General features: G+C 41.0%; 1 protein-coding gene across 1 annotated transcript; it reads left to right on the top strand.

Moving 5' to 3' along the window:
* Positions 1-52: 52 nt before the first annotated feature.
* crabp2a (cellular retinoic acid binding protein 2, a) lies at positions 53-6,231 on the top strand. The gene is made up of 4 exons (XM_061716909.1): positions 53-383; positions 2,947-3,125; positions 3,697-3,813; positions 5,583-6,231. The coding sequence occupies exons 1-4, from the start codon at positions 302-304 to the stop codon at positions 5,631-5,633; spliced, it is 429 nt and encodes a 142-aa protein (XP_061572893.1). The 5' UTR covers positions 53-301; the 3' UTR covers positions 5,634-6,231.
* Positions 6,232-26,267: the final 20,036 nt, after the last annotated feature.

The raw sequence follows: 26,267 nt of genomic DNA, 5'->3' as shown, positions 1-26,267 counted from the left end.
ATCACATGGAAAGGGGCGTTCGCAGCTCTGCGCAAGTATCTTTGCGTCCAGTCCCATTTATTTGAAGCGCTGCAGCTATAACGCGCGTTAGTGCATAGATGTGATAAGAGCCCTGACGCTCCGTCACTCGTCCAGAGAAGAACTGGTCAGGCAAAGTCAGACTAGATCATCTGCACTGGCCCACGAGATCAGAAAGATTCAAAGGGGACTATTGGAGCAATTTTGACGCACCGGCACAGACCTGGGACCTGATAATTCTCCTAAATTAATTAATTTAGGAGAACTATTCTTGCAGCCAAGCATGGAGCGAAAAACCCCTGATTTCTCTGGCACCTGGGAGATGAAAAGCTCAGAAAACTTTGAGGAACTCTTGAAGGCGATAGGTAAGTGATGGGGGTGATGGATAAATCAAATCCCCCTCATTGCTTAATGTGGCACTTTTTATTTATTTATCTAGTTTAGTTTATTTTGTTCTTATACCCCACACATCCCTCACCGCTGCTCAATCAGCCGCTCAGATCTTGCCTGCGTCCCGTGCATCAGCAAGGGTCACTCTGTACCAATGGGTGCGTGTGAGTGTGTGGTGTTGCGGGTGATGGTGGGGAGGGGTCTTCTTTTGTTATTCTGCAGAACCCAAATCTCAGTGCTTGGCCTCCAGCCAGCTTCACCCTGTTCTTTTTTTTTCCTCATCTCCCCTTTTTGGCCTCCCAGTCGGCGGCACTTCTGGCTCAAACTGCGTACGCGTGAGCGTGTGAGTGCGCGGACCGTTACAAGACAATACAGTGCAGGACAGTAGCATCATCATCATCTGTGGTGTGTGTGCGCAGGATGGACAAACACCTGCCGCTTAAACCCCCCCTCCCTCCCTCAACACACACACACACACTCTGCGCTCTATCCACGCGTCCTGACCGCGCAAAGCCGTCCGTCGTTACTAGTCATTCCTCATTATATTACTTTCCAGTGCACACCTGGAATTCATGTCATCAGCCAGAGATATGATTGCTCTGGACAAAGCTGCTCTTTATCTCCTTAGCGCTCTCAGACTCACTCAGGCCTCAGCACATAGAGGTCAAAGATAGAGCTGTCAAAGGGCACTATTGTCCAGAACACCGACACATCACTAGAGAGAGGTAGTCACAAATCCAGACGCACCAATTAGTGTATATCTACAGTCGGTAACCCCACATATCTGTCTCTGTCAGTCTTAGTAACTGTTATGCCTTTGAGGGTGTGACGAGGGAGGAGGGAGGGGTTCAACTATAACAAAGGGAAAGATGGCGATATGATTATGTGGCAATGTGCACATAAAAAGAGTCATGTTTTTTGTGTATTAGACCAGGCCCACTATAATGTTTCCATGTTCTATCAATGTGGAGATAGATGTAGAAACAGTGGAGAAAAAACTACAACTGGAGTTAAATTCCCATCATTTGATGATACCCATGTGTATACCTGTATGTTTTCAATACGATGTGCTGCTGCATCTGTATAAATGCTGCCGGCCACATCCACGGTGGACAGTACAGCTGGATGCAGCCTGTCAACACCCACTACCCTCTTCTCTCCATCCATCCTCCTCTTTTTCTCACTCCTCCTCTCCTCCTGCCTCCCTGTTTCCCTACCCCAAAGGCTTCCTCTGCCCTTTCACCTCTGACCCCGGCCGTCTGTCTATGTGTGTGTCCCCAGTGGTCAGGTCTGCGTTAATTTAAGCCTTTATGTCACAGGTTTTCAGAGGTCGGTAGAGGCGATCATTAACTTTTAAGATCTAGCAGTTACTTGAGAAGCTTTAGGCCCCCATGTGGCTTCGGAATGGTGCACAGGTCAGCACTTGACCCCTGTTCCCAAATCTTGGAATTTGATTTATATCATTTTTGTTATTCTTTGCTCATTAAAGTCAAATCAGGGAGGAATGAGAGGAATGTCCAGAATGCCATTAACAACATGCAAGTGCAACAGCAGTTTGAGATTTGTACCTGTAATTCCTTGAAATATTCAAATTCACTGCTTTTCCCACCTTTGCTTTCATGTTAACATTACTGCATACAGTGGCTGAAATCATTGTATCGCCTTTATCTAAATAAATGTCACAGTACCAAACCATACATATAAATATAATGTGAATGCAGTGCAGAAAAAAGCAGAAGATTGAATTATATTACATCAAAGTGATATATTCACCTGCTGGGAAAAAAGTGCAAGTAATTCTGTTTTGATGATGAAAAAAAAAACCTCCCACACAACAGAACACACATCTGTCTTCAGTGACAATGTAAATACTGTACCGGGTGGGTATATACAGAACTTGAGTGTAGAGGCTGATGTGTGCCCAGTTCTCTGTGTATATATTTACATTTGGTGACAGGTGGGAATCTGTGTGAGGTGAGAGGTGTGAAACCCAACTCGACTGTGAATACCTACTTCCCTTCACACGTGGAGAGGGATATTCACAAACCACACACAGACCGCTGCCCCTTGGCTGTCTGACCTCGCTGCTGCTCCTCATTCCCTCTCCTTTCCCACTAAGTAACATCAGTTCCTCCCTTTCCAGAACTTCCAGATATGTGTCTTTGAAAGAGACCCAATGAAGGCATTTGAGATTTGGTGCACGCAATGATGTCTAAGTCCTGAGGGAGCACAGATGTGCAGACATGCTTTGTCTAATGATCTCAGTGTTACATCATTGGACAGAACAATGCAACTCTGCTCCTTTCACCTTTGGCATGCAGGACAACTCTGGAAGCAGATACATATCCAAGTCCAAGTCTTGTGTTTTCACACAAGATTAGTTCAGGCTGTTTCTCAGAGCTTTTAAACCCTAATATTCTTATGGAATCAGTTCATGTGATGACAAGTTACTGTGCAACACTGACTCTCCCCCATGTATCTGTTCGTAAAATGAATCCCATAAACACACTGCCTCTTTTGTCTTCTTGTGGTTTTCAGGCGTGAACGTGATGCTGCGCAAGATTGCAGTGAAGGCAGCCTCCAAGCCTCTGGTGGAGATCACGCAGGACGGAGAGACGCTCTCCATTAAAACCTCAACCACAGTCCGCACTACTAACATCACCTTCACTGTGGGACAGGAGTTCAACGAGAGCACCGTGGACGGACGGGCCTGCACGGTACATGACACATACACATGACTTTGTTCCTATGTTAACTTCACTTTTCTTATTTCTGCACACAGAAATAAGACACTTAACCCAGCGGAGAAAAATAGGGGCATTTGGAAAGAGTTGTCCAGATGACATTATTATATTTGGACAGATAACAGAGTCTGCCCCTCCTTTGCTCTCTGCGGGCCTATCATGCTCCTCTTCAGTCCTTCACACCCTTTATAACCCCTGTCGACTTCTCATCGTCTCTCTTTTCCCCTCTGTTGCCCCTTCGTGCCCTCTGTCCCTCCTTAATTCTCCCCATTACTCTCCCCGTTTTCCCATAGATGGCCTCTGTTTGGCCGTCTCCAAAGCAAACACATGCATCCAGCCAGAACTACACGCTACTAACGATGAGCGCATCAAGTTATCACCTCTGCTGTAGCTGTCTTGTTTTCCTCTACTGGACACTCCCTTTCTAACTCCCTTTCCCCCTAAATGATATTAAACCCATCTGTGCAGCCATTTGTCCATACATCTAAACTTTCATACTATGTTTCTGATGAGTTTTCTTCCTCATGCTTTTCTATGTCCTCAGAGTTTCCCACGTTGGGAAACAGACAGCAAGATCAGCTGTGAGCAGACTTTACAGAAAGGAGAGGGACCCAAGACATCCTGGACCCGAGAGATCACCAGTGAGGGCAAGCTGATCCTGGTAAATCACACAATCTATCCACTAAAAGTTGCAGCTTAGTTTAGAAAATAAACACGATTAATGCTTGACAGACAACAGACTACTTTGTGCAGTGCAGTTATGTGGAAATCTGCTGTCGTAGCCTCATCCATATCAACATCTGTATGGCCTGTACATGTGCAGAGGGCCTGTAGAACACCCTGAGCTCATTTCTTTTCATATCGCAAACCAAGAAAAAAAGTTCAGGTTCAGTGTCACTTCAGATATCCAAAGATGCTGGCGAGGGATCTGATCTGCCCGCTTTGTGATTGACAAGCAACAACCAGAACCAAATGCAGCCTTTTGGGCTGAAATAAGAGTTAATACTCATCTTGAAATTGATTTTAACATCTTATAACTTCAACTTGACTTTTAAATGTGATATAAAAAGAATATTGACTCATCCAGCAACAAAATACTTTAAAATAGTTTAGGAAAAAACAAAATGTTTTGTCTAACTTTACCTAAATGAGTATCGGCTGAGTGTAGACTTTTTAAAAGCATAGTGGATAATATAATTACTTTTGAAATATATTCCAACTCATATTTCAGTCTAAAATGTGCCTTTCAACTTTACAGTACTCCTGCAACATTATAATTTATTGTTACAGTAAGAACTATTGTAATAATGTTGGTTTACAGTGGTTCATGCGTCTTTAAAGAGAAAGCACAGATAGCATCTGATTATAACATAAACAGAAAAGCTCGCTGTTCGTGCACCAAGAGCAAATAAATAAGGATCATGTATAACTTTTTTCATTGATGCTGGTAAATATCAGACATTTTTCTGCTCATTAGAAAAGAAGCAGATCTCCATTTCACATAGAAATCCCACAGAACTTGCATTTTAGATTCATTTAAACCACAAGAAAATAACAAAATCCTTTAACAAAGTTTCAAATGTAACTTCATGTTTTTTTTTCAAACTGAAAAAACATTATTCTTCCTCTCATTTTATTCACTATCTAGTGATATCTCCAGCTCAGTAGAAATCTTATACTGCTTTCACTGTAAATGCAATGACAAGTTTGACATTTGATCACTTCTTGAAAATCTTTGGCCCCGGGCCCTTAAGGTACAAAACCACAAAACAAAATCTTTCTAACATGTCTTCGAATTCCAGAGCGGAGCCAACCACAGTTAGTCTGCTTGAGGCTGGCCATGAAACTGTATCTGAGCAAACAAACAAAGGCTTTTCATCATTTGACTGATGCAGCAGTCTTGTTTCCTGTTAAAATGAAATAGATTTACTTTACTATAAAAACATGCAAAATAATAGGAGTGGTGCATTTCTAAACTCTGAGCATAATCTGACCCAGGTCTGCCTGCAAATCAGTTTAACTGGAGACGATGCAGACAGGCATGCACCACAATCCTCCCTTCAGTAAACTGTTTTTAATTGCGCTACAGGTAAAGAGAAGGAGCATTTACAGGGAGGTTGGCAGGAACTTCACGTTTTTAGACTCCTGGTGTGCTGTAAAGAAACCAAACCCGCAACTGCTTTTGAGAAGCCAGCAGTTGTTAAAGCTTGTGTTGTTTATAACAGCTTGGCGTAACGGTGTTATGTTGGTCTTAATTCCTGGAGACACTGAAAAAAACCATCTCAAATTAAAGGTTTATGCAGGATTTGTGATAAATGCTGCTCTGTGGGTATCATATTTTTTTATTATGGGTTGAACAGAGGGTTTTTCAGCCCTGTGCGTGCGAGTATCCACATTAAAATGCTCTCGTTGCCCTCTGTTTCTTTTCAGACAATGAGAGCGGATGACGTGGTGTGCACCAGACTGTACGAACGACAATGAACAAGAGCACTTCTCACTTTTCGTCCTTCGAGCTCCCTCCCCGCTTTCGGGATCACCTCCTCCAGCACCCCTCTGTCAGTGCATGGAGATAGAAGTCCACTGTTTTATTCCAGGTTCCCCGTTAGCCCCACCGTGTAATAAGTGTGGTAATTGTATCTTGCATGTCACATATACACTATAGCCTGAGCTCCGGTGCTTACCGTCTGTCTCACCAAACGTGACCAGCTGGAGTGTTAGACATGAAAATGAGTGTTGCGTTGTGTGCTTGACTGGCTGAGATGACAGTTCATGTGTGTGGCATTGTTTGTGCGTCTCTGTGTGTGAGAGAGAGAGTTGTGTGGCAGCAGACGAGGTGTGAGGCTATATTTGCAGACGTGTAAACCAATCTATGAGCTCCTCTAGCATCAGGTCAGCTCTGATGTGTCTGTCTGACCTCTCTGCAGGTCTGCTCCTCGGCTTTTTCTATCCCATGACAGCATTTTATATTTATTACTACACTAGAGTCGGTTTTTACGTTGTGTGTCTCTTTTATATGAAATATGATTATAGGAAAACAACACTTTCTATGGGGAAAACAATAAATCACGTTATTAACTCAGCTTGACGTCGATTCTTGGCTCTCCAGTCCTGAAAGTCATTAGGAGCAGAAACACATTCAACAGTGCCTATGTTTTATGGTTTATGAGTGTAGCTGCAGAATCTTTGCGCATTAGATGGCTGCATCTTATTTTGGGCCTTCTGTCAGCTGTCTTCAACCAGAATAACTTGTCTGTCCCCTCCCTTTCAGGCTCTCTCACTCCGCTCTCAGTCATTTCTGTGCTCCCATCCCTCCCTTCCTCCTCTCTCTCTGTTGATCATCTCTGTGCCACATGCCCTCGTTATTCCCGCCTATTCCTTGCAGATCTGCGCATCTTGCAGTTTTCCCTGGCATTGACACGTCTTAGTCAGCTGCAGAAATGTGCCAGCGGTAATCTCTACTCTCTCTTTCATTTCCACTTTATTTGCCAGTTAGTTCAATAGGTTCATATTTTAAAACTCCTAAAGGCTGCTTAGTCAAACCCCATTGAGATGCCAGGCTTCATTTGAAACCTGAAGGTTTTCTGGAAAACTTGAAACTGCACACTAAAAAACGTATTTATTGGACTCTGAAGAGACTAGAAATAGGGAATGAATACCTTTCTAGAGACTAAACTTTCTGCTTTCATTGACATAAAGATTTTAACGTCACGTTTATCAATTTGTTAAAATTATAATGGTTCCTGCAGCTTGAAAATATCAATAGGATGTGTGTTTATCTTCAGGTTTGAGGCCAACATGTTGCATCAGGTCATGATGGGTTGAAGAACCAGGTCGCCCTTTTCGTTCTTGCAAAAAGGACACATTCATTTTCTGTTAAAGAGCTGAATAAAAAGATTGATACCATATGAGAAAAATCTGAGCCTAGAACCAGCAGGCGATCAGCTGGAAAGACTGGAAGTAATATAGCCACAGCTGCCTGACACAGTGCAACGAGGATGAGACAAACTCAGCAGATGTGAATCTTGCATCTTATTTGTTTAATTCATAAAAGATAGGCCTGAGTGACTGGACTCTCTCTTCATTTTGGACCAGTAACTTTCTGGAGTTTTTGTATCTTGCCTGACAAATGTCTAAATAAACAAGTCGAAGCTTAAAAAGGGTGACAAATTAAAGAAAAAAAAAGCAACATAAAGTGCAAAACAAACGCCAATGTTACTTGATATTGATTCTTCAAGACTCTGGAGCTCCACGGGAGGGATGAAACACCAGTCTCCCAAAAGGTGTGTCCTCACAACAGCCCCAACAATCAGATTATTTCCATCCTCATTAAAAAATTCAAAGATGCTCCACGATCTATCGATATGGAGCCAAGCCATTTAAGTAACACGCCCCACCCTTCTCTGGAAGAGGGTCAAGGGTTCAGTTCTTCCTTTAATCGGTCTCCCATCTGCACACATAATCACTCAGATAAAAGAGTAGTATTGATCTTCTCATCCTCAGCCTAATCCACTAAAAATCCTCGTCTATGGCACATCTGTTGATATGGCAACCTCGGAGGATTATAGGAAAAATATGGGTCAGCGTGCAAGTTGGACTGTGATCCTTATGACCAGTCATCAAATGGTCAGAGGGCAGGTCAGGCGGGCATGTCTCCAGTGGCAGGAAATGCCACTTGGATTGCCGGGTACAGCTGATTGACAGCAGATGTGCTTAAACAACAAACACGCTGTTAATGGTCCTGGAAATAGAGAGGGCGCGTGGGGGGAAAGATGGATGACATCCACACATTTACACACATGCGACAAGTAAAAACTAGACATGGAAACATTCCTGAGAGAAGAATTGAGTGATGATAAAACCACTTTTAAGAAATATCTCTTTTTTGTATTTCCCTCCTTGCCCTGCAGCTGTCTGTAGTTACAGTGTGACCCCAATAAAGTCCCCTCCCGTACCTCCTGTTCTAATAAAAAGGGTAAATAACTGCCCCTCCCTCTGTGTTTATTACCCCCTGGGGCAGTAAAAGGCAGCTGTCTGGACCCTTTCAAAACGCCCCGGCTGAACTGGACCTCTGTAAAAAAAACTCTCTCACACACACACACACACACACACACACACACACACACACACACACACACACACACACACACACACACACACACACACACACACACACACACACACACACACACACACACACACACACACTAACATGACATGCCAAACTAAAAACACATTCAGGAAGGCGCTCACACATACTACAGACACTGTACATGCAGCTCTTGTGTCTCAAACTTAAGGTGGACAAAAGAAGCTGCTTAAAAAAACCTGTGAAGATGTCCCAGATACAGGACTGTCTCAGAAAATTAGAATATTGTGATAAAGTTCTTTATTTTCTGTAATGCAATTAAAAAAACAAAAATGTCATACATTCTGGATTCATTACAAATCAACTGAAATATTGCAAGCCTTTTATTATTTTAATATTGCTGATTATGGCTTACAGTTTAAGATTAAGATTCCCAGAATATTCTAATTTTTTTAGATAGGATATTTGAGTTTTCTTAAGCTGTAAGCCATGATCAGCAATATTAAAATAATAAAAGGCTTGCAATATTTTAGTTGATTTGTAATGAATCCAGAATGTATGTCATTTTTGTTTTTGTAATTGCATTACAGAAAAAAACAATATTCTAATTTTCTGAGACAGTCCTGTATGTATCGCTGCATGAAAGTCTCCGAGACGAACCAAGCTGTTTCTGCTGCGAACATCCTTACTCCATCCTGATTCGTGCTGGATGTTGGCTCCGTCAGAAAATCCAACAGAAGATGTCAAAATAGTTTACTTTTTTGGGATACACATACTCCTGGGCTCCCTAAACGTCGAGGAATAAAACGGGACATATTGCAGTAAAAACAAAACAGACAAACTCACGAAACAGCAAACATTGATTGATGGACTGCGGATCCTTCGCTTGTCAGAAGCGAGTGGAAATTTGACGCCATCTTTACACGTGTAACACTGGCAATCAATAGATGTTTGAGTAGAAACCCAACAATGAAGAAACTGACATTTGTGGCAGAGCAGGTTGGTTTAGGTGCCCCGGGGCCACAGGCTGACACAGGCCGTCGTTTGAGTGATGATTTACATGCAAAGAAGAGAAGAGTGTGTGTACTTGTCTGCATACTTGAGCGTGTGTCACAAATGTCAGGACAAGTGATTTGTGATCTGGGTGAAGCAACCGTCGGTGTAAGGGTCAAGTGGATTCTTGGCTAGATTGTAAAGACGTGAGAGGCCATTAAAAGAAAATACCTTACAGGAGGTTCAACAGAAGAGTATAATTGGGTAAAAAGAGGGACATTCACACAGCTTCGTACATACATGACACTCACACTGTCACTAATCATCATTAAGCACTTACATAGTGCACCTAGGTCTAGTGTGTTGATTTACACCCACACAAACGCACCTACAAACACTGATATCTGACACGGACACAGGTAACATGTACCAAACTACTGTGGCAAACACAATCAGAGACCACCCAGAAAACTCTGATGCCTCTTGTAAAATGTCATCTCAAAGTTCCCTGTTTTCCACCATATTCAGAGCTTAGAGGTTTATGAGCCACAGGAACGATGTGAGACATTGTGGAAGGTATGCAGTAAAAAAGTCCCGAGAAGATGTCTGGAAATCCAGAGTGCATGGCACATTGGCCTCACTGAGGGGAACAAGATACTCTAAAATCTCCTCACTTTAGCATCTGGGCAGAGAACCCTTCTGTTCGGGGAAGTGAAGTCAAAGACAAGATCAACTTAGGAAAATGGAGAAGCTGAGTCAGAAACCAAAGGGGGAGTGAGGTAAAGACAAATGCTTCTTTTCAGCTTCTTTGTCTGATTTTAGGCACATATCTACTGTCAGCTCTGTGAGGGGAATCTCCAAACTAATATCAGCAGTTTGGCATGAGCATCCTCATCTTTTTCCTCCTCTGAGGACAGTGGTCTCAGTATGCTGCAGTGGACTGAATGAAGTCTTTGTAGAGGTGAAGAATGTAATAACAAATGTGATTACAGACTCTTCACGATGAACTCTGGATAAACCGAGGGCCTCAGTGAAGATGGAAGATAGTTTTTTAAGACAGAATAGAAGAGAGAGGGACAGTGTGGGCCACATTTAAGAGAACAGCCAGTAATGCTGATTAAAAACTGTGTGCAGTTTGCTTAGAAATATATTTTTCTGTCATTAATAGCAAGCTATTGAGAGCCCTGAGCCAGCTAATCAGCTCAGAGGTAGGATGCTGACTCCTCTGCACCACTGAATGCCAATATTTCAACAATATTTTGTATTTTTGTTTTCAGTGTTTATGGCGTCACACCCTCAACTGTAGTTTTATCAGTCCACAAAACACTTTCCCAGTGGTATTGGGCAGCTGTGGAGAGCAGAAGGTTCTTTTGCTAATGATTTGCCAATAAAAGGTTCATAGAAATGGTTCTTTTCATCCTTTTCCTGCAAATCTTGGCTTCTTTTTAACTCGAAATCACTGGACTCATCTATGCTGGGCACCCACACCATAAGGGAAACTAAATCATCTTTCTCGATAGCCAGTTTGTAAAAACTGAACATGACTTCTTTCATCCCTTTTTGCCAGTGAGAGCCAGTTGGTGTCTTTTGAAAACAGGTCTTGCTTTTGACAGGTGTGCACTCCCAACCGTGCCTGGGGTTGCTTTGCAGATGTGTAGCACAAACTGCTGCTGTCACTGATGGTTTATTCAAATGACAAAGAATCACATCCAGTCATTCCATAGTCATTGACCACCACGTCCGGACCAGCACTGCTGCAGGTTACACAGCTGTACTGGAAATATGAAAAATTCATCACATGGAAATACTTCTGCTATTAAAAGATTGACAAAAAAGCAGTGGATATGCATATTTTTAATGGCTGATTTATGTGCATTGTGCGTGTGCATATCCATGATATTTAGGAGAATCAAAAGATGAATTTTTTGACAAATTGTAAAGTCACAGAGGTTTGCTTAGCTTTTTATCTTTCGCTATACTTACAAAATGCATTCTGTACAGGCGTGTTCAAATGTGTTGGCCATTTCATGAAGAATTTAAGCAGCACTAACATCATTTTATCATTATTATTTTGGAGAGTGTAGGATGGGGGAGGGTGTGTGAAAGACAGTGTCCATGAGGATCATCATGTGTTACATGTGATCGATTGTTAGACCTCCGTGACTCATTGTTTGTTCTTTACAATCAGATGCCTGCAAAGTCCCACACACAAAAAGACAGTTCACTAAACAACATACCCACATACAGATACATTGCAAAAACAGCCCTTCTAGCAATACGCCTAATATTCCTAAATCTAGTCAATATTTTCATATATTAAGCAAAAATATGTTCCCCATTGAGGTAAGACAAAATTTCTTGACTAGAATTCTCAAAACTAGCAAAATAGTCTTCTAATTTTCTTCATAGAAATGAGTTCTTGCAAACAAGTTGGATAACGCTGAATTAAGATGTAAGTGTTTTAAGAAAAAGAAAGTGGGTTATGAGTTATTCAGTTCATCACATTTTTAGTGCTCCCAGAGATCTAAAAGTCTAAAGAGTCAAATCCAAAGATAACAGCAGCAGTTTGATTGAGGCCTTAAAAGAGATTAATAACAGCTTCATGGAAACCCTGAGAAAAAAATAATGTCTCTGTGAACAGGTAATTGGTAAAGATAAAGATTACCTTATCTTACAGCTAAAAGATAACATAAAAGCTTAATCCAAAACCTTGTCAATACATGGCAAAATCCCTTGTGGCAAGTATCACAGTTTGTTAAGACTTTTCATGACATCCAAGAGTATTTTTCTTCTCTTGCAAAAGGATTCAGGTTCAGTGGGACCGTTGAATGGATTGTTATGCATTGATTATCTATACAGGATAATTTTGCTGTCATAGAAGGTTTTTCCATCTCTTGACCAGTATATGGTCCTGACACCGTCTGCAGCGCAAAGTAAAACAGGATCAATGCACTTCTGTGACTGCATGATGGCTTTATCAACTACTACTACTGTCATTTAGCACAGGGGTTCTTAACCTTTCTGACCTTGGGGCCCAATTTTTTCAGTACAGAGTGGCCCGGGGCCCATTAAATATAAACACTGTATAGCAGGGGTATTCAACTAAAACTTTAAGAGGTCCATTTAGAGAAAATTTACTCAAGCGAAGGTCCAGAACATCATAATATATATATATATATATATATATATATATATATATATATATATGTGTGTGTGTGTGTGTGTGTGTGTGTATATATTCAAGTAGCCTCATAGTTGTATCAACATCTGCATCTGACTGTTATATTAAAAAAAGTACATATTTGCCAATTAACATGTTTAACTTGAATTAAACATATTTTTTTTTCTTAAAAATAAAGTCGATTTTATTTTATTTTTCAAATACTATCTTATTTTATTTCTCTACCAGCAGTTTGAATTTCCCCTTTTCTTTGTTAATTGTCTCAACACATTTTTATACTAAATGAATATAAACACATCTTAACAATTTAACAGTTTTGCAGTTTTTCTTTCTTCCCCTCTTATAATCTTATGCCCCCACTTTCTGTTGTTCAGTGAGAGAACTGAGCTCTAATTTCTCCTATCAGGACTTTAAATCTGGGCTGGATGGTGTCAGGTTCTCATATGCATGTGGAGGTGCTCATTGATGAGCCTGAAACGATATTTAGTTTTAATTATGTTCACTGTGGAGAAAGCTGCTTCATAGCTGTATCTGGACCCAAACATGGGCAGGATGTTTTAAGGTGGTCAGTTTATTTTTCTGTGACTTCAGTTCAGACTTGAGTGGATATGTTTGATGAAAAACTTTGTGTTTTGTTTCAGTGGCGTTTCACTTTCGCACTTTGAACGCCACGGTCTCTGAACGTATGAGACACTGGTTTTGTCCCAGTGGGAAGACTGAACAGGATGAATTTGTCCATTTCGGGTTGCATATTTAAAAATACAGCGAGGACAAAACTTAGTTTGATTTTACTTTAAGTTATTTACATTAATAAGTTGTCAGGACTCAGTGTGTCGGGTTCATCCGAGCCTGATCAGCTGCGACGGGCACAGCCCGCACCGCAGCTCTCTGGTCGCGCTGCAGCAGTTACTTTCCGATGCTTTTTCGAAAGCCCGAACAGTCCAGCCCAGCAGACACGACAGCCCACACATCTACATCTACAATCCTTCAGCAGTAACGACGGAGCCCACCGCCCGAGCGGCAGCCTCAGCCGACCTCCCCGGCCGCGGGGACGCGCCGGGATAAATGATCACGCCGCGCTCGCTTGCTCTGGGCACAGACCCAATTAATCGATCCCTAATCCTGGTGGATCTAAACCTACTCTGTGCAAAATGAAGGATTTTCTCTGTAAAGACACACCATTTCTCTTACTATTACACGTACAGCTAGCCGAGTGTCTTCTTCTCCTCATTTGGTTGGGAGTTGCTATGCAGTCCCGCGGCCCACACGTACAAAACAGAATTATTTTTGGCGGCCCACTAGATGGCGCTCGCGGCCCAAGTGTGGGCCGCGGCCCTATGGTTAAGAATCACTGATTTAGCAGACACTTTTATCCAAAGTGACTTACATCTGAGGGAACAAACACACCATTTTGCCCAGGGAGCAATTAGGGTTAAGGGCCTTGCGCAAGGGCCCATGGTGGTTCTTCTTGGTTGCCAATCCAGAGCTTGAACCTGGGTCCTCCAGACCCAAGTCCACTGTAGCCAAGAGACTACCAATCCCCCCCGGCACACCTTTTGCACATTGCACAAATGCATCAGACTTGTTTTCAGATTCATGTGGGAACTGATAATTAATCTTGTGATGATTATGCAGGAAATATTTTTTTCTGAAAATTAATTCATGCAGGTATCAGTGCACAGAGAAACCAGGCAGCAAATGGGCAGAGTATGAAAATTACATTTAACAAGATCTTGGAAAAGGTATGAGTTGTGCGAATATTTATAAGCTTTAAATTTGAATAATGATTGCAAACAAGCCATAACAAGTGATCAACTCATCCTGAACTCAATTAATAGAGATTTCGACCACACCTTTGCTGCTGCTATAAATAAAGGTTAAAGACCATAGAAGTTGAGATGAAGTTCATCTTATCAGCCTCGCTTTCCTACTTTTTCCAGCTATTGCCGTCTAGACTGTCATAGCTGGAAACGGCTGAGGGCTGGGTGAGGTGTCAATTGATTGTCTGCAGAGCATTGTGAATTGGGAAAGAGGGGTGGAGGAAACACATCGTGTGAAAATCTACCAGGCTGCACGCACACACAAAACATGTGAGAGCATGATAAAGTCCCAAAGCTACTACTCAAAATTTACCACATGTGTATGAGAGTTAAAAAAAAGAGGGTGAGTATTTTCTCAAGAAAGAGCAGCACATTTTTATTGGAATCGATTCAATGGCCAAACCCACTGAGAAAAAATGTTTGCGTAAAGAATGTGTCTAAACATATGAGTAAAACTCTGGCAGAGATCCTAAACCAGCATGAGTGACATTTCAGGAGAACCTGATGGCAGAATAGAAAACAGGCTTGTCTACTAACACTACACTGTCACTACCGTCTCTTGCATCCACAAATCACGACTACAGTACTGCAGAGATAAAATGTGACACAGTGGTGTTAGGGTCTGACTGCCCTCCATCTATGCGTCTGCACAGACCTGCTCTATGTCTGACACTGATTTAATGGACATGCTGCAGGAAAAATATCCCATGGACATGCCAACTAATACCAGTACACCCCGCAGACATTCCTTCCCCAACTGTACATTTGGCTGAATTATCTTTCATTGCAGACAGTCTGACTCTGCACTCAAGATATGTCATGCTTTGCCTTCATTCAGTAAATACAAATCGAAGTATTTTAGCGATGCAATATAGTCCAATGTAGAAATGTTGGGGCAAGGGCAATTCAGGGCTAGTAAAGATGTTGACAAAAGGATAACATTTTTCAGATAGGTGGCGTCAGCAGGCTGTTGTAATAATTTAGTACAAAGAATTAATTATCCATCAAAAAGTCTGTGAGGGGCAGAGATGGAGCCCCAGTTCCTCAATAAATGTATGACAAAAAAAAAGTTTGAAATATTTGAAAAAAATGACAACAAAGAAAGATTGATAGGGATTTGCAATTCATATTTCTTCTTCCACTGTGGAAAATATTGTTAAATCGTTTAAGAAATCTAGAGCAATGGTACTGGGTAAACGGTTACAGGCTTCAGCTGGACACATGTAATCTCTGCTCCCTCAGACAGCACTCATGGTGGTTGAGAAACCCATTCAGACAAAGGATTACTGTGGGAAACCCATGTCAGAAACGGCAGACCGGTGCTGCAATCAGAAATGTCTCTTAAAACCTTAAATTGGGGAAGAAGTCGATGTTGTTTCCTCCAGACAAAAAACAAAAAAGCACATTTTAGAGATTTTTTATCACATGCTGCCTTCAAGATGACATCTCTCTCATCTTGAACAGATGGCCAAGGAACAAGAGGCTCCTGTGCTGACCCCTTTGACACCTTGACCGACCTCTCTGCAGTCATGACCTGTCGCCAGCAGAGAATTTGTGGCAAATTTTGAAAAAAAAAAAAGAGGGGGGGGGTGGTTGTTGCACACATTAAGATGTGTTGATTTGCTTAAGAGCATGACACTTCGCAGAACCCGGATAAGATTAAAAAAGAAATGCAGACCACCTACCTTATCATATTTTTTCTGGAAATATACCACAATAAAAGACAAGAATGTACAATAAAATCCAGTTATATCAAAGAACTATCGATCCATTTTCCACAGTATACCCGCTTCATCCTGTGCAGGGACATGGCGGTCTGCTGGAGCCTATCCAGGCGAGAGGCAGGGGTTCACCCTGGACAGGTTGCCAGTATTTTGCAGGGCCACACAGATACACAGACAACCAGGCACACTCACACCTATGGGAGGAAGCCGGAGGGAACCTCGCAAGCGCAAGGAGAACATACAAACTCCACACAAACAGACTCCTGCCGGGCCAGGGAGTAGAACCGGGAACCTTCTTGCTGTGAGGCAACAGTGCTAACCACTAAGCCACCGTGCTGCCATCAAAAAACTTATTAAATGGAATTATAAACTTTCCATTTTGGAGAAATATTAAAACTCCTATTTGTCTAATGAGTGTTAACTCAGAATTAAATCTATTATTCACCCATATTCATTCCTTTGTGCAGCAGGAGTTTGTAAAAAATTTAAAAAGGATCATCACTCCATTGATAGACGTTTTGTTGTTACAGCAGTGTGACTCTGCACAATTTGATTTCATGCCTGATGTTACTGGGCCCCTGCATAGTTTCTACTAGTGTGAAACAGTCAGTGTTTGTGTGTGTGTGAGAGAGAGGTAGAAGAAGGGTGTGTGTGTGTGTGTGTGTGTGTGTGTGTGTGTGTGTGTGTGTGTGTGTGTGTGTGTGTGTGCGCGCATTTTGGCTCTTATACAGTTTCTCAGCGGAGGAATCTGTGGTTGTGTACAGCGAGGTTTGGTTGCGTGTGAGCAAGTGCATCAGACTTTACTTGCAGCTGCCAATCAGCACGACTATGCTGCCAGTCGAGTTACAGTAACCACCACCTGCCAAACGGGGTTTTTGCATAAACAAAAAAAAAGAAAAAAAAAGACATGATTTTATTATAAGAACACAATATCAAACGCCTTTCATAAGCGTACTTGTAGATAAGATGACTGGAAACTGGAAGGCTTAGGAAGATGCTGGACGTAGACAGAGGAAGAGCCATAATGGTCTCTGAGGACACTGAAGACCAATGTCAATTAAGCAGTAAAATAACAGTTATCATGGTGTTACTGAGGTCAGTTTTTCAATAAAAATCATATTTTCTCTCATTGGACTCATAGATCAAAGCAAATGAAGTTCTCCTCATTGCAATATGTGTTGGTGACTCATAAGTCTTCTCTCGAGAGCACTCTCTGTCCTGCCGCTGGCAGACATCCATCACCACATTAGGAGTCTTGGGAGGGCTGATTGCAAGAGAAAGAAAAAAGATATTCAGCAACAGTCCTCTTAACATGAAAGGACAAATTCAGCATTTATGCGTCTGAAATCCACTGACCATCATGAGAGGTCACAATGATATTCAGAAGGCTTTGGATGATCCTTACAATCAGCGTGAAACAGAAATTCCAAGTCTAGAGGAGTTTATGACACCACTCACTCACACACCATGAGGTTTCCCAGCCAGGCTCAGGAGGGAGGTTAGATGAATGAGAGTGACACCAAGCGGCAAGTTTAAAAACTGGTAATCTTTCAAATTTAAAAGAGGATAGGCATATGATCCAATATAAACAATTACATTTTCTGAGTTCTACAGGTTTTTTTTTTTTTTCGTGTGTCAAAATTTTGCTGCAAAAGATGGTTTTTTGGGTATTTAATCTGGGTTAATGAATGGTTAATAACCTTTGGTGATTTGTTAATTTGCTATTCTCTTCATGGTAAACTGATAATGATATGCCTACCGCCCCAAACAGTCTTCCCCACTGAGATGCTGAAAGAGTTTTCTTTACAATGAAAATAATAAAGAGATCATCTGCCACTGCAATGTCATGGTTGTTCAGGCCTTTTCACACTGAAGAGCTTCCAAGTGTGTTATACTATCCCCTGCTGTCTCTCCAGTGGATATGTCTCGGTTTGTCCTGCCAAAGAACAACCTGTTTTACAAAATGAGACAAAGTGAAAACATTTATACCTATTAGTCACTAGGGGGCATAAAAGGGAAAATGAAACAATCACGTAATTCAATTCAATTCAGTTTTATTTATATAGCTTCCATTACAACACAAGTTGTCTCTAGCTGCTTTCCAGAGACCCAGAACATGAACTCCCAAGCAATTATTACATAAACATAACATAAACACTGGCAGGTAAAAACTCCTCCAAACAGTGGCAAGAAAAACTCCCTTTTAGGAGGGAAGAAACCTGGACCAGGACCTGGATCATAAGGGGGGACCCTCCTGCTGAAGGCCAGCTGGGCTGATGAAGAGAATGAGAGACAATGAAAAACAGAGAGAGCAGAGACACAATGGTTAGTTAGTGATACAGGGATGACTATATAAATACGTGTAGACAGGAGACACTGAGGTGGTCAGAGGGTGGGACTGATTTAAACCAACCTAGAGCTGTCCCTTTAATCCCAACAACATGCTCTAACCTATGCACTAAGATGCTGATCTACAGTGTCAAAAGCAGCACTGAGGTCCAGTAGAACCAGTATGGACAATAATCCTTTATCTGAGGCCATAAGAAGGTCATTCGTGACCCGAACCATCGTTGTTTCTGTGCTATGATGCATTCTGATACCTGACTGAAAACCTTCAAATAGATCATTTATATACAAATGGTGGCATAACTAGTTTGCTAATTGCTCTATAATTAGCTAAAATGTCTGGGCCAAGAGAGGGTTTTTTTTAAGTAAAGGTTTAATTACTGTAAACCTACATATCCTAAGTTTAAGGAGAAGTTCATCTGGTCCAGTATTGTCATACCAATAAAAGAAAAAAACATTTTCTGAGTAGTTTAGCTCTATTGACGACTGAGGTCCGCTCAGGGCAGTGGAATGAAACAGTCAAGTCAGAGCCTAAAGAAGTCGCTAACGCTGAAGAAATGCCCACAGCCTGGTTAATTTCTTCTCTGATTCTGATGATTTTACTCTTGTAGTTGATAAAGTCTACTGAGAGCTGCAGGAATGCACAGCTCAACAGAGTTGTGACTCTTTGTCAGTGTGACAGCGCTGAACAGAAAACATGGGTTATTTTAATTATCCTCTATCAACGGTGAGGCCCCGTTTACACGGAGCAAAAACAGAGGCGTTTTCATGCGTTTTGGCCGTTCGTGTACACGAAAACGGAGGTCAAAGTCACCAAAAACGATCATTTCTGAAAACGCCGGCCAAAGTGGAGATTTTCAAAAACTCCGTTTTCACGTTTGCGTCTAAACAGAGGAAAACGGAGGAAAACGGAGGAAAACGGAGGAAAACGGAGATTTAGGCTCAGAACGTCACAGAAACGTCACCAGCATCATTTGTGCGACCTGTGTTTACAATTTGTTTGGCCACCGTCAATATTTTCTTGTATTTTATATTCTAAAGTCACACTTAAAAAGTAAGACCCCGTCCACACGTAGCTGGGTATTTTTAAAACCGAATATTTCCCCCCCTCCGTTTATAAAATAATTTGTATCCACATTACATCGTTTTAAAAAAAAAACCCCTTCCACACATAACCGAAGATCTGCTTTTTCGACCACATTCATAAGCATTCTAAACCTTTAGATCATCTGCGCCTCTCGAGGCTCGGGAGTTCATTCCATTATCCCGAGCAGCAGTGGGACCACAGTCTCAAAGAAAACCATTAGTAACACACTACGCCGTCATGGATTAAAATCCTGCAGCGCACGCAAGGTCCCCCTGCTCAAGCCAGTGCATGTCAAGGCCCGTCTGAAGTTTGCCAATGACCATCTGGATGATCCAGAGGAGGAATGGGAGAAGGTCATGTGGTCTGATGAGACTAAAATAGAGCTTTTTGGTCTAAACTCCATTCGCCGTGTTTGGAGGAAGAAGAAGGATGAGTACAACCCCAAGAACACCATCCCAACCGTGAAGCATGGAGGTGGAAACATCATTCTTTGCGGATGCTTTTCTGCAAAGGGGACAGGACGACTGCACCGTATTGAGGGGAGGATGGATGGGGCCATGTATCGCAAGATCTTGGCCAACAACCTCCTTCCCTCAGTAAGAGCATTGAAGATGGGTCGTGGCTGGGTCTTCCAGCATGACAACGTCCCGAAACACACAGCCAGGGCAACTAAGGAGTGGCTCCGTAAGAAGCATTTCAAGGTCCTGGAGTGGCCTAGCCAGTCTCCAGACCTGAACCCAATAGAAAATCTTTGGAGGGAGCTGAAAGTCCGTATTGCCCAGCGACAGCCCCGAAACCTGAAGGATCTGGAGAAGATCTGTATGGAGGAGTGGGCCAAAATCCCTGCTGCAGTGTGTGCAAACCTGGTCAAGAACTACAGGAAACGTCTGATCTCTGTAATTGCAAACAAAGGTTTCTGTACCAAATATTAAGTTCTGTTTTTCTGATGTATCAAATACTTATGTCATGCAATAAAATGCAAATTAATTACTTAAAAATCATACAATGTGATTTTCTGGATTGTTTTTTAGATTCCATCACCTACAGTTGAAGAGTACCTATGATAAAAATTACAGACTTCTACATGCTTTGCAAGTGGGAAAACCTGCAAAATCGGCAGTGTATCAAATACTTGTTCTCCCCACTGTATACATGGACTCAAATACACATACATAATTGCAATCCCCCCCCCCCCCGTGTATATGCTTATACAAAGTTTTTTTTTTCTTTAAGTAATAACTGTTAACTGGCTATGACTGTGGTGTTGGTAATAGATGTGATTACTTCATTACTAGCTGGTATTGTGGTAATTATGAATACATGGTAAATATAATGCAGTCATCAATAATTACATACAAATGTATAAACACCTATCTGAGTACATACACCTTCCAATTTTACCATCTATTTATATAATATAATATATATTATAATATAATATATCGTATGGTTTATCCTATATAATGATTCAAGGTTAACATACTGATATAGATATCTATATTTATACATAAATGTAAATATACATGCATACACAAACACACACGCACGCACACACATCATTCTTAGACATTGATTCGGTTTTCATTTACCATGTACTTTTGTTTTGTGGTTGTTAATAGTTTTTAATGTTGACACTAAACCACAATTGTATCACAAATCAACAATTTAGATTTGAATTTAAAAGTCTTGAGTCGTCGCATTAACAAGCATGAAACTTTTATCAGTCTCAAGCTAAACACTAGCCAAGCTCTGTATGTTTACTTGAACAGGTAACAACAATCAGAGGTCATCTGTTTTTTTGTTTTGTTTTGTTTTTCAGTTTGCCGCACTGTATGCTTTTAAAATGTTTTGTTGTTCATCAAAATGTTGTTCATCTGAGGTTTTATTTATTTCATATTAAGACCTGATAAGGACCAGATATGTCCTGTTAATTTAAACCATGTAATTGACTGAGGAGGTACTTAATTCCCTGACTGAATATAAATCATTCCTTTAGTTATCTAGAGATTTACGGGATCTTGTTTTAAAGTCCAAATTCTGCCATTCATTAACCTACTTTTGTATCTATTATGACAGCGTTTGGAGACGATGCTTAATCACCATGCAATAACTCTTTTCTCCCTGCAGATAGCGCCATTGTAATACTGAGGAGAGACTTCCAGTCAGGCTAGACCTAAAAGTGTACTTCATCAAAATAGTTCTGTTATTACTTTGGAAAGACTGTAAGAAAACTATCATTATAAATATGAATTGCACATTACTTCTTGTGAAGACAAATATGAGCGCCCAAACTGCTGTTTTAAGAGTTTTTCATGCATTGTTATCCTGTTTTACATAAACTGAATCTTTCTTAAACCTTGGTGTTTGCAATGTGACTATCACTGAGTTTATATTCTAATTTCAAGTTCAGGACAGACTAAAGGATTCTGCTTATTCGAGTTGTGATGTAATTGCTAGCAGTTTATTTTACATTCTCATAAATCAGGTGTCTGAACTTTGCTGACAGCTGATGTTTTGTCATATGAGAAAAAGTATATAGGTTTAACTAATAAGGCTGATAATGGAATGAAGCCATCAGTTTACAATATAATGTTAAAATTAGGTTGGAGAGGGTTACAATTCTGTTTAACAACAGGTCTAACGCTCAGCTTTGCACTTTGTGTTTATTTGTTTTGAAGAAAAGTCTGTTTTCTGCAGAGCAGGCATAAGTCAGAAAGTCAGATTTTGATAATTAAAGGTTAGGAAGGTAAGCTTTTCACAGTCTTTTTTTCATTTTGTTGGTTAAAGTGTTTTTTTTTTACTTTCTGATAATAAACCATTAATTAAGTGTTCTGAGATTAATATGAAAAACATGTCATCGGCAGAAGTAGGGGCACTGGAAAAAAATATGCCTAGTCACTTAGGCTGAAGGAAATGACAAGCTGCTCTTTCAGCTGATCCACCAAACTTTCTGCATTTTTCAAGTTAAGTGCACTCATTCCATGCATAGTTAGTGAATGTGACCAGTGGACGGGGTAAAGGCCAATGACCAAAGCACCAAAATATATACGGTATATATATTTTAAAGTAGGTAGAGAGAGGCCCGTTTTTGAGGCAACTGGGCACAGCAAGAAGAAAAACAAGAGTTATATTGGTAATGTGCAGAGGGAGCTGCCAAAGAAGGAATTCTAAGAGAAAAAAAAAACAAAAATAAATAAGTATAAACCAAAAGGCAAGGCAAGGAATCACAACAACAGACAAGTATGGAAAGAAAGAGAAGAAGACACAACATATTGGCAGAAACTCAAAAGCTAATGAGACACAGGTGGTTACAATCAGGAAACAGGGGAGAATGAGTGGAAGTCAACAACACCAGTGCTACTGCTACTGCCACACGGGAGGGAAACACGCTTTCAAGATAAAATACAAAATTAAGATCCAAGACAGAAGTCCAACAGCAAAAGAGAGCAAGAAAGCCATCACCAACACAGAAACACTCAATTAAACCCTGAATCCAAATTCCAGGGCCGTAGTACAATGAGGATTATTAAGGGAACAAAAGGGACTGAACAACCAATGCCAGGCAGCCATATTTCTGTTGGTCAGGTAATAGTTCTTTTAAATTTTCCAATATTGCTTATAGTTCTGGTGGCTTAATGCATAGTCACTGGGGATGAAACATGAAGAAAACGCTGTTCATCCCACGTTAAACTATCTACCCTATCTGTAGCTGATGCCGCTTGCTCTAGTGCAGTGATTCTTAACCATAGGGCCGCGGCCCACACTTGGGCCGCGAGCGCCATCTAGTGGGCCGCAAAAAGAAATCAGTTTTGTACGTGTGGGCCGCGAGGGCCGCGGGACTGCATAGCAACTCCCAACCAAATGAGGAGAAGAAGACACTCAGCTAGCTCTACGTGTAATAGTAAGAGAAATGGTGTGTATTTACAGTGAAAATCCTTCATTTTGCACAGAGTAGGTTTAGATCCGCCAGGATCAGGGATCGATTACTTGGGTCTGCGCCCAGAGCGAGCGAGCGCGGCGTGATCATTTATCCCGACGCGTCCCCGCGGCCGGGGAGGTCGGTGCCGCTCGGGCGGCGCCGGCGGGCTCCGTCGTTACTGCTGAAGGATTGTAGATGTAGATGCAGGGCTGACGTGTCTGCTGGACTGGACTGTTGTTCGGACTCCAAAAGCGTTTGGAAAGTGACACGGCTGCAGCACGGCCATGAAATATAATTTAAATATGCACACGTGTGTGTGTTGTTGTAAGGTGGCGCTCCGTGTGTGTGTTGACGGCGCCTTTCCACACGGCGCGTTTTAAATCCAGAAATGACACAAAAAATGACGGTGGTGCTCCTTTCCATATGGTCGTCAAAATACAGTAATTAGCTTGACTCTTACAGAGATGAGAAGCCTAACAGGTAGAGAGGGAAGTTCAACCCGGAATGGACAGATTCATCCTGGTTCAGTCTTCCCACTGGGACAAAACCAGTGTCTCATCAAAACATATTCATTCAAGTCTGAACTGAAGTCCCAGAAAATAAGCTGACCATCTTAAAACATGTTTGGGTCAACATACAGCTGTGAAGCAGCTTTCTCCACAATGAACATAATTAAAACTAAATATCGTTCCAGGCTCAACAATCTGACAGCATCCAGCCCAGATTTAAGTTCTGGCTGGAGAAAGCTCAGTTCTCTCACTGAACGACAGAAAGTGGGGGCATAAGATTATAACAGGGGAAGTTGTTAAATTGTTAAGATGTGTTTATATTAATTTATTATAAAAATGTGTTGAGACAATTAACAAAGAAAAGGGGAAATTCAAATTGCTGGTAAAGAAATAAAATAAGATAGCATTTGAAAAATAAAATAAAATCTATTTCATTTTTAAGAGAAAAAAATATGTGTAATTCAAGTTACACATGTTAATTGGCAAATATGTACTTTTTTAATATAACAGTCAGATGCAGATGTTGATACAACTATGAGGCTACTTGAATATATACATATATATATATATATATATATATATATATATATATATATATATATATATATATATATATATATATATATATATATATATATATATATGTATATATTATGATGTTCTGGACCTTCGCTTGAGTACATTTTCTCTAAATGGACCTCTTAAAGTTGAATACCCCTGCTATACAGTGTTAATATTTAACGGGCCCCGGGCCACTCTGTCCTGAAAAAATTGGGCCCCAAGGTCAGAAAGGTTAAGAACCCCTGCTCTAGTGGCCTTTGACTGTATTCTGACAGGAAAGGGGTACAGCAAAAGAGAGAGATAGAAAATACAAAGTGCCACAGGCAACAATAATGCTGTGGTTTTAAGTCCCGTTAGAAGTTGGAACTGGGAATGATGTCTCCACTTAACTCACCACAAAGTTGGAAAAATCATGGACACTCGTATGCCGTGAATGTCAGGCTATCCATTTAAAGTTATAACTGTGTTTCTTGTGCTCAGTAGCTCTATTGTCTGAGGTAAACTGATGAAACAGATAAACATTAGCTAGCGTTGGCACTAGCAAGCCAACTTGTCTGGCAATGTAAAAGGGTAAGCAAGTTTATTTGTGTAGCACATTTCATGTACAAGACAATTCAAAGTGCTTTACATAAAAATATTTTTTTGAAATGCATTAAAAAGTAAAAGCAGAAATTAAAAACAGATAAACATAAGTTCAAATCCCCTTTAGCAAGAGGCTAAAGATCAGTTCTGACTTCAGAGTTCATTCCATTTGAAACTTTTGACTGGGAACATGGACATTCCAACTTCTGAATACAATTGGACCATACTGTAACGCAAAGCAACACAAAACAGCTTAGCAGACCTTTATCTCCCCCTAATGTGGAGGTAAAGCCGCTTTATGACCCAGTGAAATCGGTTTGGGTGTTTTGCTTCATGGTTGTTAATGTGTGACCTGCTGATGTCGCCAAGCACGGTGGCTTAGTGGTTAGCACTGTTGCCTCACAGCAAGAAGGTCCCCGGTTCGACTCCCAGGCCCGACAGGGTCTTTCTGTGTGGAGTTTGCATGTTCTCCCCGTGCTTGCGTGGGTTCTCTCCGGGTACTCCGGCTTCCTCCCACAGTCCAAAAACATGCGTACTAGGTCAATTGATGATTCTAAATTGCCCGTAGGTGTGATGGACTGGTGACCTGTCCAGGGTGTAACCCCTGCCTCTCACCTGAAAATAGCTGGGATAGGCTCTAGCAGACCCCCGTGACCCTGCAAAGGATAAAGCGGGTATAGATAATGGATGGATGGATATTTTAAATTTAAAAGTATTTTTGTGCTGCTTTAAGCTAGATTCAGTCAAAGTCATACACTCAGGTTGAACCCAGTCATGTGTTCACGTGTTCTGGAGGAGTACCGGTAGTTTTTGATGGTTAGGCTTGTTTAGACTATATATCTCCAAAATTAATCTCATTCTACTTACTCTACCTTTAATTATTGTCAACATTTATAACTGCATATGCTAACCTCTTATTTATATCAAACTGACAAACAGTACTTTATTAAGAGTGCATCAGAAAAGGTTAGAATTTTATCACCAAAGATCATGATCATGTTTTCAAGAAAGACATCAGAAGTTTATTTATATAGCACAACAACAAGATGATTCAAAGTGCTTTTAAACTTACATTAAAACATCATCACATAGGATAAAATAAAAAGCATGATTTAAAGTTTGAACAAAAAGAAAGAAATGAAAACACGAGCAATAGATAAAAACAGTATAAAATTTGATCAAGTTGTGAAATTCAAGCTAAAAAATAAGCTTGAATTTCAAATGCAAGTCTTCAACCTTGATTTAAATACACTGAGAGTTTCAACTGATCTGAGGATTTCTGAGAGTTGGTTCCAGGCAAGTGGAGC

This window comes from Cololabis saira, chromosome 3, assembly GCF_033807715.1.
Source record: "Cololabis saira isolate AMF1-May2022 chromosome 3, fColSai1.1, whole genome shotgun sequence".
Lineage (NCBI taxonomy): Eukaryota > Metazoa > Chordata > Actinopteri > Beloniformes > Belonidae > Cololabis > Cololabis saira.
This window is presented reverse-complemented; position numbering and strand designations above follow the sequence as displayed.

Coding starts and splice junctions, on each gene's coding strand:
- crabp2a (XM_061716909.1), top strand. CDS start 302: ATGGAGCGAAAAACCCCTGATTTCTCTGGCACCTGGGAGATGAAAAGC. Junction 3,126..3,696: donor TGGACGGACGGGCCTGCACG/GTACATGACACA, acceptor CTATGTCCTCAG/AGTTTCCCACGTTGGGAAAC. Junction 3,814..5,582: donor GTGAGGGCAAGCTGATCCTG/GTAAATCACACA, acceptor GTTTCTTTTCAG/ACAATGAGAGCGGATGACGT.